At 40.1% G+C, this 17,302-nt stretch overlaps 1 protein-coding gene across 2 annotated transcripts; it reads left to right on the top strand.

Moving 5' to 3' along the window:
* The first annotated feature begins 350 nt into the window (after positions 1 to 350).
* c9orf72 (C9orf72-SMCR8 complex subunit) lies at positions 351 to 15,638 on the top strand. Of its 2 annotated transcripts, none has more exons than XM_083923748.1 (10): positions 351 to 488; positions 1,397 to 1,900; positions 2,956 to 3,051; positions 3,719 to 3,783; positions 4,913 to 4,985; positions 5,725 to 5,841; positions 7,200 to 7,435; positions 7,565 to 7,622; positions 9,474 to 9,583; positions 14,458 to 15,638. In XM_083923748.1, the coding sequence occupies exons 2-10, from the start codon at positions 1,454 to 1,456 to the stop codon at positions 14,642 to 14,644; spliced, it is 1,389 nt and encodes a 462-aa protein (XP_083779874.1). In that variant the 5' UTR covers positions 351 to 488; positions 1,397 to 1,453; the 3' UTR covers positions 14,645 to 15,638. The 2 variants fall into 2 exon arrangements, with proteins under 2 accessions (XP_083779874.1, XP_083779875.1); XM_083923749.1 differs by having other exon boundaries at positions 351 to 492.
* The last annotated feature ends 1,664 nt before the right edge of the window (positions 15,639 to 17,302 follow it).

Here is a 17,302-nt window from a genome sequence, read left to right as displayed (position 1 = left end):
TGGGAGATGTGAATGTAATCTATGGTATGACTGAAGGGGGGGACTTGGGGGTCTCCAGGACTAAAGTGGGGTGCTATTAATTTGGACTCACAGTTGCCTCAGAGAATGAATTCATAATGCAAAGCGATTTGCTTGCAGATACACCCTTTCCTATGAACAGCGTCCATATAAATGAACTCAAATAACTTATACCTGCGGGTGGTCGCCTGGAATATAAATTATATCATCATCATTAAAGTCACTGTCCACTGCCACGCCTCCGTCGCTAGAGGACGCTGTGCATCTCTAGCAACGGCTGACGTAGGGATGACGTAGTGCTGACGTACCAGGAAGTGTGTCGAAGACAACAACACTGCGGCTGGCTAGCTAACCACTGCTTGAATGTAACATGCTATGGCGATAACAGAAAAACATGTTACAATTACTTTTCTGCAACGTCTGAAACTCCTACTCCTGAAACGCTGCGGTGTTGCGAGTTAGCACCAAAGGCAAGTAAGTCATGGCGATGTAATTCCGAGGCTTTTGGATAACGCTCACTGAGTTAGCATGCTACAAAACATTGACTGGTTAACGTTAGTAAAGTTATTTGGTTCCCTACTGCTTACCCACAGTGCCATTGAGCAATGTTACATTGTTACCGAAATTTACGACACGTAAAGCCTTACGCCCTGTTGCTATTTTTGTCACGTTAAATATGTAAATTAACTCCAAACTCTGGTGTAAAAACAGTTAAATATAAAGTTGCATTGATTGCTGCGGATATACAGAGCTACCTGGCAACACAACAGCTACAAACCTTAAATCTACAGAAGGTTCTGGTCAATTCGGCATATGTATTATTAATAAAGTACCAAAGCAAGGCGTTTATTTAGGGTTTAACATGACGCTATATGTTTGACACTGCGTATCCCTGAAGTTTCAAGGTAAAACCCCTAACGCAAATAGCTATCGTAAAATGTAAAGAGGAAACAATGGAATACAATGTCAGTATATTAAGTATGAATAAGTCCATAGACAGATCTATGAGTAAACCTTTTACACATGTATATTGCCCCCCCAACCAACCCAAAAACATAACAATTAAGCATGAAGTTGACACCTTTTTATGAAAGGGGATGGTGAAACCCTTGTCCTTGCACAAAACATTGAGACTTTAAAGTTGTTAGGAAAGGAGAAGTTGTTTTTGCCTTGTCTAAGAAGTATCAGCTGACTAAATCACAAACCGATCGCTTTCATTTCCTCTTAAAGTCTTAGATTTATTAGATTCCTTGTACTGTGTGAGCTGAAAATGTGTATTTCTGATCCTTGTCCGATTACAAGTGCTAAATCTGATCACTTGGTGTAGAGACCTTTGTAAAATGAAGTAAAACAGTTGTTTCCTGTGTTTATGATGTAGGTTTATTATAATTCACTCTGACACTTGGGGAGACGGTGAGATCTCCAAGCCTCTCTAATGTCCTCTGGCTGTCCGCCCCAGTCACCTGCTGTGGCAAAGTCTGAAGTAGCAGTGGAGGGAGAATGCCCGCTGCTGGCTGCCACCTTTGCTTACTGGGACAACATTTTGGGTCCACGGGTGCGCCACATCTGGACACCAAAGGGAGACCAACTGATGTTCCTCAGTGATGGAGAGGTCACATTCTTGGCCAATCATACGCTTAATGGGGAGATTCTGCGTAGTGCCGAGTGTGGCGCCGTGGATGTGAAGTTCTTTGTCCTGGCAGAAAAAGGCGTCATCATTGTGTCGCTCATCTTCGATGGCGAGCTGAAGGGGGACAAGAATACATGTGCCTTGTCCATTATCCTACCTCAGACAGAGCTAGCCTTCTACCTGCCCCTGCACACCATCTGCGTGGAGAGGCTAAAGCATGTTATCCGCAAGGGACGCATTTGGATGCAGAAGGTAGGAATGCTGCTATTCTCACTGATCCCCTTGACTAGTCAAATTATTACCCTTTATACCCATAAACCTACTTTAAAAGCAGATCCATCCTTAGTTCCTGATTTGATATGGTACTAAGGCATCTATCACCTCTGTTTTACACAACAACATTGGCAGAATAATAAAGTTGCAGTCTCCCAACACAGAGGGCTAAATTAGCTAATTAGGTCTGAGAGTTCCTATAGAGAAAGGTAGTTAGGAGGAGGTAATAATAGGGGTAGACAAAACAATGTGATGCACAACACTAAAAATATATCACCATTGCAGACACTGCTTTAAAGTGGTTCTACTAGGTTGAATGCCTATTTATTTCGCCTTTGTTCTCTGCATATTTTCATCACAGCCGTGTTCGTTTTACTGTTTGAACAGTGTGTCTCTTCTGGTCAAACCATTCCCCTGACAGTAAATCGTTCAGTAACTTTTAAAAAAAAATTCCTACCCTTATGCACCAACAGTTCAGCGATTTTGGTGCTCTGTTAGTCATCTTGTTTTGCTTTGAAAGCACATATATTAAAGTCCTCATAAGTGACAAATACGACTAACTGGCCTTAGGGATGGATATAGATCCTCAGTACTTTTTTGACCCTGACCAAAGTGTATCTGTACATATCAGATATTTCCTGATTTAAATCATGATTTCACCTAAATTTGACATTGTATTTTATTTAAACAAAGTTCTTGTACAGCTGGGAGTATTGAATATGTACTTCACAGGACATTTTATGGTTAAAAAATCAGTCAGTGGTCTATGGAAAATGCAAAAATTTAGTTTTCTATGTGTGTTTTGTTTCTTCTGGCTTGTTAAGAGGAGTGATAAATCAGCAGTTAATGAAAGCATGGCAGTGAGTTAAGGTTTCTTTTAAAAATTGTGAAGCACCACAACCGTCATGTGCAGAAAGACATATTAGGCCGCTGCAGCCTATGCAACACAATGGCTGTGATCAGTCCCCTTAGTTAACTGGCTGAATATGTGTGCAGTGCTTGTGTTAACTGTTTCCACTTTCCTCTAACTTCAGGGCTACAACATCATCTCAGTGCTGAGCTTAGAGATTGTCCCTATCATGGAGCTGTTGGCCTCTATGAAGGCGCACAGTGTGGCAGAAGATATAGATGTGAGCAACACGCACACACGCACGCACGCACGCACGCACACACACACACACACACACACACACACACACACACACACACACACCTCTCACCTCTCATACTTCAAAACTGAACAATGGATAATGAAAGAACTAGAAAATGCAATGATTGATTCATTAATATTACAGCAACAGGAAAGTAAAGCTTTTGGAAAACACTTTATATTTGTAATTATTCATTTTTTTGCTGATGGCAGAGTTTATAAAGCTTATCATATCATCTAAGCGTCAGGCTTTCAGTGATTAGCAGAAAGGAAGTGGATATCTTTATTGAATATAGTCACATGTGACTTTTTGAAGAAGCAAAACTCCAAATCTCAGTTGTTTCATTGTGTTCAGATCGTTTCTATTTCCAAGAGGTTTGACTTATCTCTGCCTCGATTACCACCCAGTGCGATTCAACACATTTGCTATCTTCTAATATGCAAATATAAAAATATGCAAATGCAGCAAAAAAAGTAGCACAAAAGGCTCCCTCGAAACCTTCTTGCTTTTTCCTACATTGTTACACAACAGTGATTTTGCATCTTGTTTTCATCGCATTGTCTGCAAATATGCCCATCAGCACTTTTTTCGTCTTTGTTGAGACCAGTTTTAAAAATGACTCATTTGTTTCGCTCCCGCTGAGCAGATAAAAGACACCGTGCTAAATGATGATGACATCGGGGACAGCTGCCACGAGGATTTCCTCCACAAGTAAGCACTCTCCGTTACAGGCAAATGGAGGCAGATGATGAACAATGCCCATTTAATGCCCATCAACCTTCCATGATGAGTAATGGCTCTCCACTTAGATGGAGTTTCCTCCAGAGAAAGGACAAAAGCTAGATCGCTGTTAGTGTTGAGAGTCCAGTAAGTCCATTTCGGCAATGCCCGATCGCTCAGTTGAACAGGATTAGCTCAGCGTCCTGTGGTGATGACAAAGCATCTGCATACTGGAATTGATTTATTTGAATCTAGTCTCAAACTAATCAAGCAAAAATGGCGTAACTATCCCTTAAGGGGATTTTTGGAAGTGGGGTTGTATGATGTATTCTACTCATCCATAGTCGGTGTATCAACTACAGTAGATGGCTGTCGGCACGCTATGTGTACGTTATACGTTCGGTTTGTCCTTCCGTCCCATTCTTGGGTCGCAATTTCTTCAAATGTTCCACAAACGTCCCCTTGGACTGAAGGATGAATGGATTAGAATAGGGAGGTTAAAGATGAAGGTCACTGTGACCCCATTTCTCACAGATTGATGACATTTATATCCAAAAGGGGAGACATTTGGTAATGGTGAATTGGTGACACCAATGGCTTTGGTTGCTTTCAAGAGAGCATATATATATAACTGCTTCAGTTCCCTTCACGTGAAATGTGAAACATGGCTGTCTTAGAGCAAGGTAAAGCTGTGAGAATATTATTAGTATAGCGGACACTGCTATTTTTTTTGGTGAGCCTTTTTTGGGTGGCTAAACTACTCACTCAGCATCTGCATGTCCAAACTGGCGATGCACCAAACCACTATCTACTGTAGGTGATACACTGACTATGGATAAGTATCTAATACAACCACACAGCATAAAATCAGGACTATCCATTAAGGTGTGAAATTGACATTTAATTCCTAAGAATAAGTTCAAAAAGCCAGAATATGAACCGGACTACACGAGTAAAAGGGTAAATTGAATGATTAGTAGGCAAACTCTCCACTGGCCCAGAACCTGTTTCTATCTCCCTAGCTCCTCTGTCTCAATCATTATTCTTAAAAGCTGTCATTAATGATTAGAACAATGCTAATGAAGCTAATTGGCTGCATGTCTTTGTCTCTGCGGTTCAGGGCCATCAGCTCTCATCTGCAGACGTGTGGCTGTTCTATAGTGGTTGGAAGTAATCCAGAGAAAGTAAATAAGGTAAATGTACCATATTAGTGGCAGTACACAGACACATTTGTAATGCATCTAGATAATTTAAAGTGTTTTGAAGTGCCTTGTGCTGTTGTTTTGAGTTTAAAGAGCCCCTCATGCACTTTTTATGTCTCTGTTACGGCTTGAGTCTGTATGTTGAATGTCTGGGCTTGGCAGTTCAGTTACTGCTGCAACTGTTTCCAAAAAGAGGGGATTTGGATCCGCTAACCAAGAAAGGAAACTGATATTGCACACCATGCGCTGTTTGTTTAAGAGCTCTACAGCAGAAAATAGCCACTAACAGTTTGCCCGATGAATATTAAAAGGGTACACAGCCTTAATTTTTAGTTTTATTGACTTGAGGCCTGAACTGAGCACCAATTAAATCAAGACTTATATTAATATCTAACAACTAGCCTCAAGCCTAATGTCAGATTTTGGTCTATAACCAAAATATGGCTTCTTTAATAAATGATGTGCTGTGCAGTATGCAGAAATCCACCACTTAACTTTAACTTACAAATTAGGAAAATCAAGGTGAAAACAAAAGGCCATTTATTTTTTGTCTTATTTAAAGGGAAAACCCAAGTGTGCACATCCATTCTAATGACAAATAGTTGTAATAATGTCAAGTTTTAGCTGTTTTCCTTTTACCTAAAAGCAATTGAAGACACTGTGTGAAATTAAAACCGTGATGTTTGCTCAAGGCTTTTCTGGTTAGCCGGTGAAATCTGTTTCTTCACAGATTGTGCGGACTCTCTGCCTCTTCCTCACCCCGGCTGAGAGGAAGTGCTCTCGCCTCTGCAAGGCTGACTCTTCTTTCAAATACGATACAGGCCTGTTTGTTCAGGGTCTGCTCAAGGTAGCCACCTGTTCCCTCTTATTATACAGCACAATGTGGCTTGAATTATATGCTGGTTATTCTTTTCTACTGTTCGCTCCTGCCTGCTTGTTTGATGTTGTCTGGTCTGTTGTACTGACCTCATTTTTTTTTTACTGAATTGAAATTATTGCAATGAGATATTTTTATCACAACACTGCATGAGATTCGGAGCAAATTAAATACATGCAGCCTTTTCTGTTGTCTTCATAGGCTTTCTATTTTTGATCATCCAACTGCAGTGTGCAAATGAAGATATTGCCATAGTTACATGTGTTAGAGATGTTAAGTTTTGTTCTTAAAGGGTTCACATTGTGAAAATTGAGAACTTCACGTGTTTTTAATTCATCATCAAGCAGGTCACGGTGCTATATAAATACTGTGAAAGTATCAATCCTTCAGAAATAATCCTCAGCTTAATGCACGCAGCCCATATTCAGAAACTGTTCCTTTAAACAAGCCGTCAGGACTTCTGTACAATTGTGATCTCACAAATATATATAATATATATATGACATATATTACATGTATATTATATAGGTAGAAAGTGCTGCTACACGAGTGCAGAGACACAGAGAGTGCGGATACGAAAAGACCCTGAAATGCTGACCAATGAGAGCGGACTGGGTTTTTCATGAGGTGGTTTTAAAGAGACAGGCACAAAAACAGAGGGTGAATACAGGTATATTCAGACAGACACTATGAGAAAAATAATGTATTTGTTTTCAACATTAAAGCATGCAGTACAACTAGGATCCTTAAAAATGAGCGAATTATGACCATTTTAATGTATTCTACTCATCATTACAATTAGTGCAGAACTGAGGATTTGGTGGACCGTCAGCAAAGGTTTTACAGAAGTTTCCATTTTTTTGTGAGGCATGAGGGCTCGGTGACACAGGCAGGAGTCTCTTTATGTCAACAACAGCAGAGAACAGCAGAAGAGGCAGCAGGAAGCCTGGTGGTGCTTGTCAGTTCAGTCATAAAGAGTCAGCTCGGTGCACATGGGCCGTGTTGTGGAGCTCCTACAGGATCTTCTTATAGATTTCCACATAAAATACAGTGAGGAAAAGGAAAAACTGGCCCAGGGAGAAACAAAAAGAAAGGAAATCGCCGGCTTCTTGCTTGTAAAATCTGAAATTATTTATTAGAGCATCTTTGCAAACATATGCTATAGATATGGAGAGGTTATATGATAGATATACGATGTTTTGGTAGAGCTACTCTTTATTTATTCTTTGTTCATATATAATAAAACCTACTTTTACACATCACATACCAATCAGGCCTGAGCATTGACAGGTATTCGATATGGGTTCCCCACTTTTTTTTATTCCCAGGACTCCACAGGCAGCTTTGTCCTGCCCTTCCGCCAGGTGCTCTACTCCCCTTACCCGACTACGCACATTGACGTCGACATCAACACAGTGAAGCAGATGCCACCGTGCCACGAGCACACATACAACCAGCGGCGCTACATGCGGTCTGAGCTAAGCGCTCTCTGGAAGACAGACAGCGAGGAGGACATCCCCCCAGACACAGTCATTCACACTGACGAAACCTTCACCCCTGATCTGTAAGCCATGCACACGCAGTATCCGTTGTATAAGTTGTAGTTAAAGCTGTCTTACTTGTCTTGTGCTTGCTCTTTACCCCCCAAAAATCTCCCAAATATAATGCAACCACAATACCTTTTTTTTCTTAGGAATATATTTCAAGACGTCGCGCATAAAGACACTTTGGTGAAGTCTTTTATAGATGAGGTAAGAATATAGTATTTTTCTTTCTCCATATTATTTGCTTCAATAAAAAAAATAAAACAAAAGACACACGCAGGAACATGAGAAATTACAGAAAGGAAACTAATTTTATAATTCCCATTGTCATTGTCAGAAAATAATTCATAAAGCACTGGGCTGAGTAATTTTTATAGCTCACAAAGGGAATATGTTATCTGGGAATATGACTCAAATGTACTTTAACACTGTTCTGGCATACCTGCTGTGTTCTGTGAGAGGTATGTAAATGGTTTGCAGCTGAAATAGTAATGATGTCAGTAAAACAAAAAAAAAGTATTAGAGCTTTCAACTGAATTCTAATGTGGCTAAAAATATTCTTCCACACTAAGATGAGTCATATTAGATGTCACAGATCTCAGTGTTGTTTAACCCATTAACATGCACCCCCTTCTCTATGCACAAGCCTGAAAGTGACATGCATGTGATTAACCTCTTTGGAGTTTACTCTTAAAAAGTCAGAATTAGACAAAATGACCAAATCTACACAAGCAAGAACGTTTTTTTTTTTTTTTTTTTTTTTTTTTTTTTGCCTCTTGCATGGAATAAAAATAAAAACAACCATTTTTCATGAGTTTAAATAAAGAGAGTACACTTCTGTACTATCGACTCGTGTCGGTTACGACGACGGACTGCAGTGAGGTCAACACCCTGCTGAGAGACGAGCTTCCCTGAGACAGTTTCTAACAGTTTGTGCAGAAGTTCTTTGGTTGTTAAAAACCAACTGTTGCATCAGCCGTCCGGGTGGCTGATCTCAGACGATCTTGCAGGTGAAATAGCCAGATGCGGAGGTCTTGGGCTGGTGGGGTTGGATATACTGCCAAATGACATTGGAGACGGCTGATGGTAGAGAAATAAACATTCAAGTCCCAGGCAACTGCTCTGGTGGATATTCCTGCAGTCAGCATGCCAATGGTACACTCCTCTTAAAACTTGGGACATTTGTGGCATTGTGCTGTGTGATTAAACTGGCTGTTTATTGTGACCAGCCCAAGATTCACCTGTGTAATAATCTTGCTGTTAAATCAGCATCTCAATATGCCACTCCTGTCTGGTGGACAGATTATCTCTGGCAAAAAAGAAGTGCTCATTGACATGGATTAGGATTTGTGCACAAAATTTGTGAGAAATGAGCCCTTTGTGTAGGAAAAATACTAAATCTTTAATCTCAACTCGTGAAAATAGGAGGGAAAACAAAAGTGTGAATTTCTCTTAAGTGTATTTATTATACACTTCTGCTTTGTATGCATTTCTTTTACAAAATGTTGTTGCAGTGACATGAAGTTCTTAAATGTTTGATGAGGCTTTCTGCATGATTTTTTTAGCTCTGAATGAGGATTCAACCAGCTGATACTTGTTAAGGAAGTGCAAAATCAAGACTTCAGTGCCCAAGTAGAAGAAAAGAAGTAAAATAAATTTCAGACGTTTTGTGCTCCCTATTGCTGACTGCGGTGTATTATATTGTAAAGTTGAAAGTGGTAGGTGCATTTTCATATTTTGTCTGCGGTACAATGCTATTGAACACAGACCAGGGCTGCAGCAAATACTTGAATGATGTTCTTCCCACCTCACTGATACACTCTCTAGAGCCTATAGATAGAAAACTGTAGAATTTATTCCCAAGGGTCTCACCCTATCATCCATACCTATGGAAGTGTTCCCAGAGTCGCGGTTACAAGTTTTTCTCACGACAACAGCAATATGTTTTTCTCTCAAGGTTAGCACAAAGGAGGTGGGAGTGTATTATTATTATTCAAGACTCTCCCAGCAGCAGAGCCGTAGTCTGGACTACTAATTGACATCCTGTGTCGTACCCAGGTGTTCATGCTGAAGCCAGGCCTGTCCCTGCGGAGCACCTATCTGGCCCAGTTCCTGCTGCTGCTCCACAGGAAGGCCCTCACACTGCTCAAGTACATCGAGGACGAAACGTAAGAGCCGTCATCAATAACACTTACTGTGAAAAGGAGTATTGTTTGCCAAAAGTCAACTACACTCATTTGTTGTCCATTGTTTCTGCTTTGACTTGATTGGAGCCACTGCACATGCTCTGATCGCGACATCACTACAGAGAACTGACAATGTTAATTTCATCTTAGAAACATGCTGCGCTCCAGTAAAAGTCAGAGGTCAGAATTTCCAACGCCAAATGCACACAAAAAGTTGGAGATGTAAAGGATGCATGGTTCTGCACTTCTAGCAGAGCATTTCCAAGTTTGTGAAAGGACTTCCAGGTACACATAAAGCAGATGATGGACCAACACCAAACGTCACAGCTACCAAAACAGAAAAAAATAATGACAAGGCCCTTGGCTTCACCAGTCCAACTGTGGGTAATGGAGAGAGGGGGAGGGAGTCTTGAAAATATTGTCATCTACAAAATTGGGCCCTGCAGAAAAGGTTTAGGAATCACTGCACTAGCCCAACATAAATTCTGTATTCTATAAAAACAACCTACCCCCCTGCCCTATCGATTGGAGTGTACAAGAGAAGAAATACAATACATGGCATTGAAAACAAAATGAAGAAGATAGCTGTTTTAATGAAAACAAGCTTCATAAATATACATTACTACATCTATATTCAACAAGGTTGTATATGTCCTTATGCTTTCACTTTTTTCCCCTGAATAACTTTTGTGCAGAATAGATAGCTTTCAGAGCTTGTTCACCTATTACCAAGCAGCTTCCTAATAACACTGGTGACATATTTTGACATCGATTTACATGCAGAGCAGGTTTTTCTCAATCATGGTATGTGGTATTTTATTAAATACAGACAAATATACTTTATGTTAGATTTTAGTTGATGGTCTACCATTTACATGTGCTGCCAGCATTGTGTGACATCGGACAACTGCTTCTTCATGATGTCAGGGTAGATGGATGGATGAGTGCCGTTCCATTTTTCTTTTTTCTAGTAGGAGGTCAGAAATGTTCTAGTTCTGAGTTGTCTGGAAGGCAGCATTAGTTCTGGGTGAGGATTCAGCTGAAACCAATCTCAAACACCACTAGGTAGGTGTGCTACAGGCCCGCAGGAGAGGAAGACATGGGTGGGCGGTCGGGTGCACCCTTTAGAGCTCTAAAGCAAAACAGTGTTTTGGCACAGAGAAGAAAGTGAAATATATGGTCAGGAGGCCATGCCGGTTACTTTTTGCATGAGAAAAAGTGCAAAGAACAGGCACCCTTCTGCTGAGCAGAAGAAAACACTGCTATGATCAGGTGAGTCATCCGTCACCTTGTTCAGAACAAGCAGACAAGATTCTGTAATATCTCCCCTAATGTGAAATTTGAAGACATCCAATGTTACAGTGGTGATATAATAGATGCATAAAACTGCACAGAACATAATAGAAACCAACAGTGCTGCTGAGCTGCCAACAAATATATGTCCCCTCTAAGAGGCTGGCAATATTCAGAGATTACATATTTTTTTATAGTAACCGAATAGCAATAGGCAATCTGTATTCATGATCTCCCTCTGTTTCTCTGTGACACCAGAGCCACGCAAAAGTCACAACGTGCTCTGTCTGATTGTTAAACATCAAACACGACCAGAGGTGAGGTTAGCACCGTCCTGTCTGATGAAATGAGTGGAGGCATTTAAAGGATTTTTAAGTTACCCCCTAACATCTTTATTTTCTTTCGTCCTTTCAAATTTTATGTATGTGGTAAAGAGCCCAATAAATGTGTCCCACAGAAAAAAACATCTCCAGACATGCGCCATTGCAGACCTTCAGTAAAAGGCTATCTATAATAAACTCTACTATTAGATAAAAGATGAATAGACTACAAGTAATTTATTCAGCAGGGAAGGTTTTTAAAGCGTAGCACATTTGGTATGTTATTCGAAGCAGAATTAGGCTTGTAAAGAGTTATTGGCTGTTTTTTCTTTCTTGTTTTATACCATTCTTAAGTAGGGATGGGAAACATATAGGGTGATTAATTATTGGCCGATAATGGGAAATTTATATTATGTATCATTCTGATCATGAAATTAAAGCCGACGAATCATCAGCTGATAAATTGCTTTCATTGAACAGGTGCAGCATCATCACACTCTGGTACAGTAGGTAGTGGTGCACACCTTGAAAGTTGGTTTTGCGAAGAACAAGGCAGCAGGTTTAAAAAACGAGAGCCAAACACGATGTGGCCGTTTTTTCACAGTTTCAATGGATGACAACATAATTGCAAATTGCAATACATGTACCACAAGAATTTCTAAGAGGAAGGAAAAGTGTAGTTTAACACAACAAATCTTATAAGTCACCTGAAACGGCGTCATCGCAACAAAGATGTGTAGAAAGGATTCAAAGCAGCTAGGGTTGGCACAAAATAAAGCAGTGCTGTGGTGTGTATTCTGCAGGCATTTGAAAACTGCAGGCAGTTTACGAGAGACAGTGCAAAGGCTAAAGCAATTAATGACAAAGTCCCAGAATTTACGGCACTCGATGATCAGCCTTTTTCCTGCACTGTATGATATGGGCGGATCATAGTCTGATCCATGTTTACCAGCCGCAACACTGGTATGGTGACTAAACGAATCAATCAATTGGATAACATTATTAGGGTTCAGTCAATTTGTTAGTTGTAGCCCTAGTTTGCATATACAAAGAAATACCTTAAATGACATGGACAAATTGTCTCCTGGTTGACGGTGAGCCACAGTGGCTCACACAGGACCGGTTTATGATGGCTGTTGGTGTTGGGAGGAAAAATTGTGAAGAGGCGGCTGGTTGTAAAGTCACGCAGGATGATGAATCCTCCGCATCACCCCAGAATGACAGCCCCCCCCCATCTACAGAGCACAATGTGCCGAGCAAGAAAATGATGCAAAGCACATGCCACGGCCTTCCCAGTCATCACAACCCGACATCTGAGAGACCCTCATCATCATCAGACCTCTAAATGATGTTTTTATGGTCCATTTGATCACTGACAAGAATCCTCCCCCAGGAGGCGCAAAAATGAGGCTGTATGTCAGATTGCAAGGTGACCTGGCAGCTTTTGATGGCCTCACAGAAGACTTGGAATTAATGTATCTCTTGTTAAGGCAGTTACTAGGAGATTTTTCACTCGATGATAAAAACAGAGTTATCAATCATTACTTGTTTAGTTTCTAGTAAAGGAGTTAGAAATGATTAAATCTCTAGTCACACTCCAGTTCCATCCGGATTACAGTGACCACCTTCTGTCTTGGCTCTCAGAAGCACTTTCATAAACTCTAATAATTTGTCTGAGACACTGCGGCCCACACTGTGTTCAGCTTTCAGTCAAACATTTTCCACGGCGCCGTCTCCGTGGCGACCTGGTCATCACTCCATCTGGGCTTGACTCATCTCCTTCTGTGCTGCCCAACTGTGGACTGACCTTGCCACTCCTTTAGGACAGCATTCACTCCCTGTTTTTGTTTTTCTACTTCTACACGATATGGCTTTTCTCTTGTTTACAAAAGACGTCAATTATGTCACTTAACAATTACATAAGCATCCAGGTGGATTGTATCGTTTATACATTTTTTTTTTGTAACGTTTCAACCATTTCTTATTTTAAAACTGTGAAGACCCTTTGAGACCATTTCACTTGAAGTGAATTTATTCTAACATTCTGCATATAGTTCAAGCGACGTGACAGGGGAAAACTGTATTGCACTGGGGTTACTAAAAGTGGTTGAATTGTTGCATCAGTAAATGCAAACCAGCCAGTGTGCAAGCACATTGCTCATGCACCTTAAGTCACGCACTTTGGCTCCATTGGAGTTTTTACCTTGGTGTTTCAAAACTGCACACACATTTTGTGGTACCACATTAAAAATGTTCAAGCTGCACTCATTACATCCTTATTAATACTGGATCAAGTGATTGTCTGTAATGTGAGAATGGTCACGCATAGTGAAGAAGCTACAGAGTTCTTACCCAACTCTGCAGTTCCTCTCAGCTCTACAGAGCATTTCCTGTCAGTCTGTCAGTTCCTGATGAACCTACTGTAGACTTCCTGCACAGCACCAAACACCGGACGGACACGGACAAAGTTAGCAACTAAATGGTGAAAAAGTGGAACATTTAGAAGCTAAAGAACCAGATATTTCTCTCACAAAAAGGTGGAGACCAAAACAGAGTTCAAAGGAGAATGAACAATGAAGGCTTATGTTACTCTGGATGTAGGGCAGGGCAAAATATTGATATTATCAATATTGATAATATTATTGATATTATCAATATTGTGATAAGAGACTAGATATTGTCTTAGATTTTGGATAGTGTAATAGGACATAAGTGTTGTCTTTTCCTGGTTTCTTTTCCAGACTGTTCTATCTGGTTTTTTATTTGTAGATCCAGTAGAAATTAAATCCAATCTTTTTGAATTCTTCTTGATGTTCAAATTTGATGACACAATATTACAGCAAATGTTACCATGATATTACAAAACATTACTTTTCACCAATGTTTTTCCTACCCCCGAAAGGTCTCAGAGATGATTTTGAATTCGCACCTGAACATAACTTGCTCCCAAAACAACACTCCCTACACAAGCAAAGCCATTATTTGTGTGCTTGTGTGAAAGCATAAGAGGGGATTTGTTTACGGTGCCACTAACAGCCTGAGGTCGAAGAGCATACTATCTTACAGGTGCCTTGACAAGATTGTTTATGCTCAGTTGCCATCCTGTAGCAGCATACATAATTCATCATGGCATGGAGTGCCTGCGCACAGCTGCATCTAACGATATACTAATGCAAATGCTGTGACCCCGAGTATTGTATGTTGTTTACAGTTCCACTACAAAGTCTACCCCTCTCTTCACAGGCAAAAAGGGAAGAAACCGTTTCGATCCTTGCGCAACTTAAAGACGGACTTGGATCTGACGGTGGAAGGAGACCTGAACATTGTAATGGCGTTCGCTGAAAAGCTGAGGGCGGGGCTGCACTCGTTCGTGTTCGGGAAGCCCTTCTACACCAGCATGAATGAACGAGACGCACTCATGAGCTTCTGACTTCAGTCCTCACCTGCACTTTATGTATTAGACGGTTCATGGAAACAGATGTTGTACTGTCTTCAGTTTGTTTTATGGTTACATCAGTGCATGCACATGTGTGTTCTTGAGACAACAACTAGCCTGAATATTTATTTCTGCTTTGCTGAAATGAAAGTGTTTTGCCTTCCTTTTTGTGTCTTGATCAGTTTAAGGCGGGATTTCAAAGACTGATTGTTACCGCTATCATGAGCCATTTGAATGAACCTTTTGATATATTCTCTTGATCAACCGTAAGCATAATGTGAGTTTAATGCTTTAAGAAGATTTAAATTATTCTCTGCAGTATGAATTATTCATGTATTCTATGTCTTCTGTTAACAGAGGGGCTGTATTAATTTATGGTGTTAAAATTGGTTGAGGTTCCCACCAGGACACTTTGTAGTTTAATTTAAAAATAATATTTATTAAAACATGAGTTATTAGTTCCTAAACTGCCTGTGTTATACAATGACATCAGAACCTTTTGAACTTGTGGATTGCCTTTTTTTTTTTTTAAAGAAATTCAATTAACAAGCCTATGTGCTGAATGCGAAAGGTACCGCTCAAGTGACATTACAAAAAGGTAGCGAGTAATCACGACGCGCAGAGATTTCATTAAAGAAAAGTACAAAAGCACTGTAAATGAAATCGTATCGCAATCTCTCCTGACAAAGCAGATCTGTGTGTGTAGCTGACAGTGAGCGTCATCATTAAATGCATTTACCCAGCTGTGCGTACAAGGGATTTACATTTGGGTTTCAAGCTATCAAGCTATCTCCTTTAAATGCGATAAGTATTGCTTCCAAAAATGGAAATAGTTTTGACATTGTAATATGTTGATAATGCTTTTCCTACATTTACATACCATTTTGTATTCAGAACATTTGCTCTCACTTGGGGAAACAGTCCAACCGTGTTTATTAGAAATGCATCAAATGACAGACACGCTCTCTTCTCTACATTTAATTACTTCACTTCATCCCTTTTACTTTATTAACTGTTGTGTTTTTTTGACAGTGCACGTATGTCTACTTGCGCAGAACGGAGCAATTAATAAAGACTGTATTAACACATTTAAAGTAACATCTGTTCAGTTGACACAAATGTTTATTTCCTTTAGAGCTGATAAGAACATCACAACCTCTGGATGGACCTGAGGATAAATTGTCTAGGGGCCATCAATATCTGTACAAAATGTTTTGACATTCCATTGATTTGATGTTGAAAAGGTTCTGTGAATAAGTGAAAACTTAAATGGAAAAGATAATGGATTTCCAACATTATTGGGACTCATCTTCTCAGAGCCATGAATGAGTGACAATCCATTCGATAGCAAAGTGAGAACACATCGACTCTGGATCTTACGGTGATCAGAAGTCTCGCAAGATGGTTAAGTAAGCGCTGACCTCGAATGGTTAAGTTTAGATAATTAAGGTTAGGCATATACATAGCTCGAATAGTTAAAGTTAGTGTAGGTATAAATAAGTATCGCAGGTTTTCGCAAATTACCATCTAGACATGACCGGAGGCAACGGACAATATTTCTATACCCGAGTCCACTGTTCATTGTTTAAATCCCAATTAGCAACTTGAAACACGAGAATAGAGTTGGAGTTGCGAGATGATGACGATTGGATTGTTTCTCTGCAAATGAAGGCAGATACATTTTAAAAATTCATAAAATTGACATCAGACAAAAGCCATGGGATCTGAAATTGCATTTAAGCCGATGCGGTCCGCCTCATTTGCTCACCACGCGGACTGCTTACCTTCTTTCAATTGAAACCCGCTCCGGCAGGATCGGTCAATACTTCTCAGACTACAAGACAGAAACCAGAACATTACAGTTACCAAAATTTACAAAGCAATAAAGCACAATACAACATTAGAGTCGAGAGAAACAAATTAGCAATTTGTTTTTTTAGTTTAAATCGTAATACATGCTGGATAGTTTTCTCAGTGGCTAGTCAAAATAAAAAAAAATGTTTTAATCACTATTCTAATATTATCAGTGCAATGCTCCCCCTGGCTGTAACGCATGTTTGCCCTTGCTGGCTGGGAGCTCTTAGATCTACTTTAACATCACTTTGATTTCTACTGGCAAGCTCAATTTTGGCCTTCCAATAACCAAGAGAGCACTTAACACGGTTAATGGAACTGGGTGTGCCAAATGTACTTTATAGTTTTCCTTTTAATATTTAAGTTTTTAAACATTCAGTCCATGATGTATTGAAGGAAATTTGCAGATAAAGGAAGTAAGATCCAGCAAAGTGTGTAAGTCACTGTGGGAGAAGATGTAGCCCTGGCTGTAACGTGTGGGTGCCCTCTCTGTTTGGACCAAGAGGGGGGCATGCAGTATGCAGTGAAAGCAGCATTGAGCTTAAGCCTGTGAATATTCTCATTTGTCCAGGTCATCGTTATCCTGAAAGCAATTTCAGTCAAAAGCAACTGGACTTGGTTATTTGTCTAGGAAGACGTTTCTAGGATCTAGGATAACCAAATCCAGTTGCTTTTGAAATTGCTTTGAGGACAGCATTGGGCTTAAATTAACCCTGATAGCTCACCTTATATCAGATCCATCAATCAGATACACACCATGAGGAACTTGCCTCCTTTTTGTATCTGAATAACATTAAA

This window comes from Echiichthys vipera (assembly GCF_963691815.1).
Source record: "Echiichthys vipera genome assembly, chromosome: 12".
Taxonomy (NCBI): domain Eukaryota; kingdom Metazoa; phylum Chordata; class Actinopteri; order Perciformes; family Trachinidae; genus Echiichthys; species Echiichthys vipera.
The sequence above is the reverse complement of the archived record's forward strand: the minus strand, read 5'-3'. Positions and strand labels throughout refer to the sequence as shown.

Excerpts from the sequence above, each read along its gene's own strand:
- c9orf72 (XM_083923748.1), top strand. The coding sequence starts at position 1,454 with ATGTCCTCTGGCTGTCCGCCCCAGTCACCTGCTGTGGCAAAGTCTGAA. Across the intron at positions 7,436-7,564 it reads GAAACCTTCACCCCTGATCT|GAATATATTTCAAGACGTCG; the intron begins GTAAGCCATGCA and ends TTTTTTTCTTAG. Across the intron at positions 9,584-14,457 it reads AAGTACATCGAGGACGAAAC|GCAAAAAGGGAAGAAACCGT; the intron begins GTAAGAGCCGTC and ends CTCTCTTCACAG.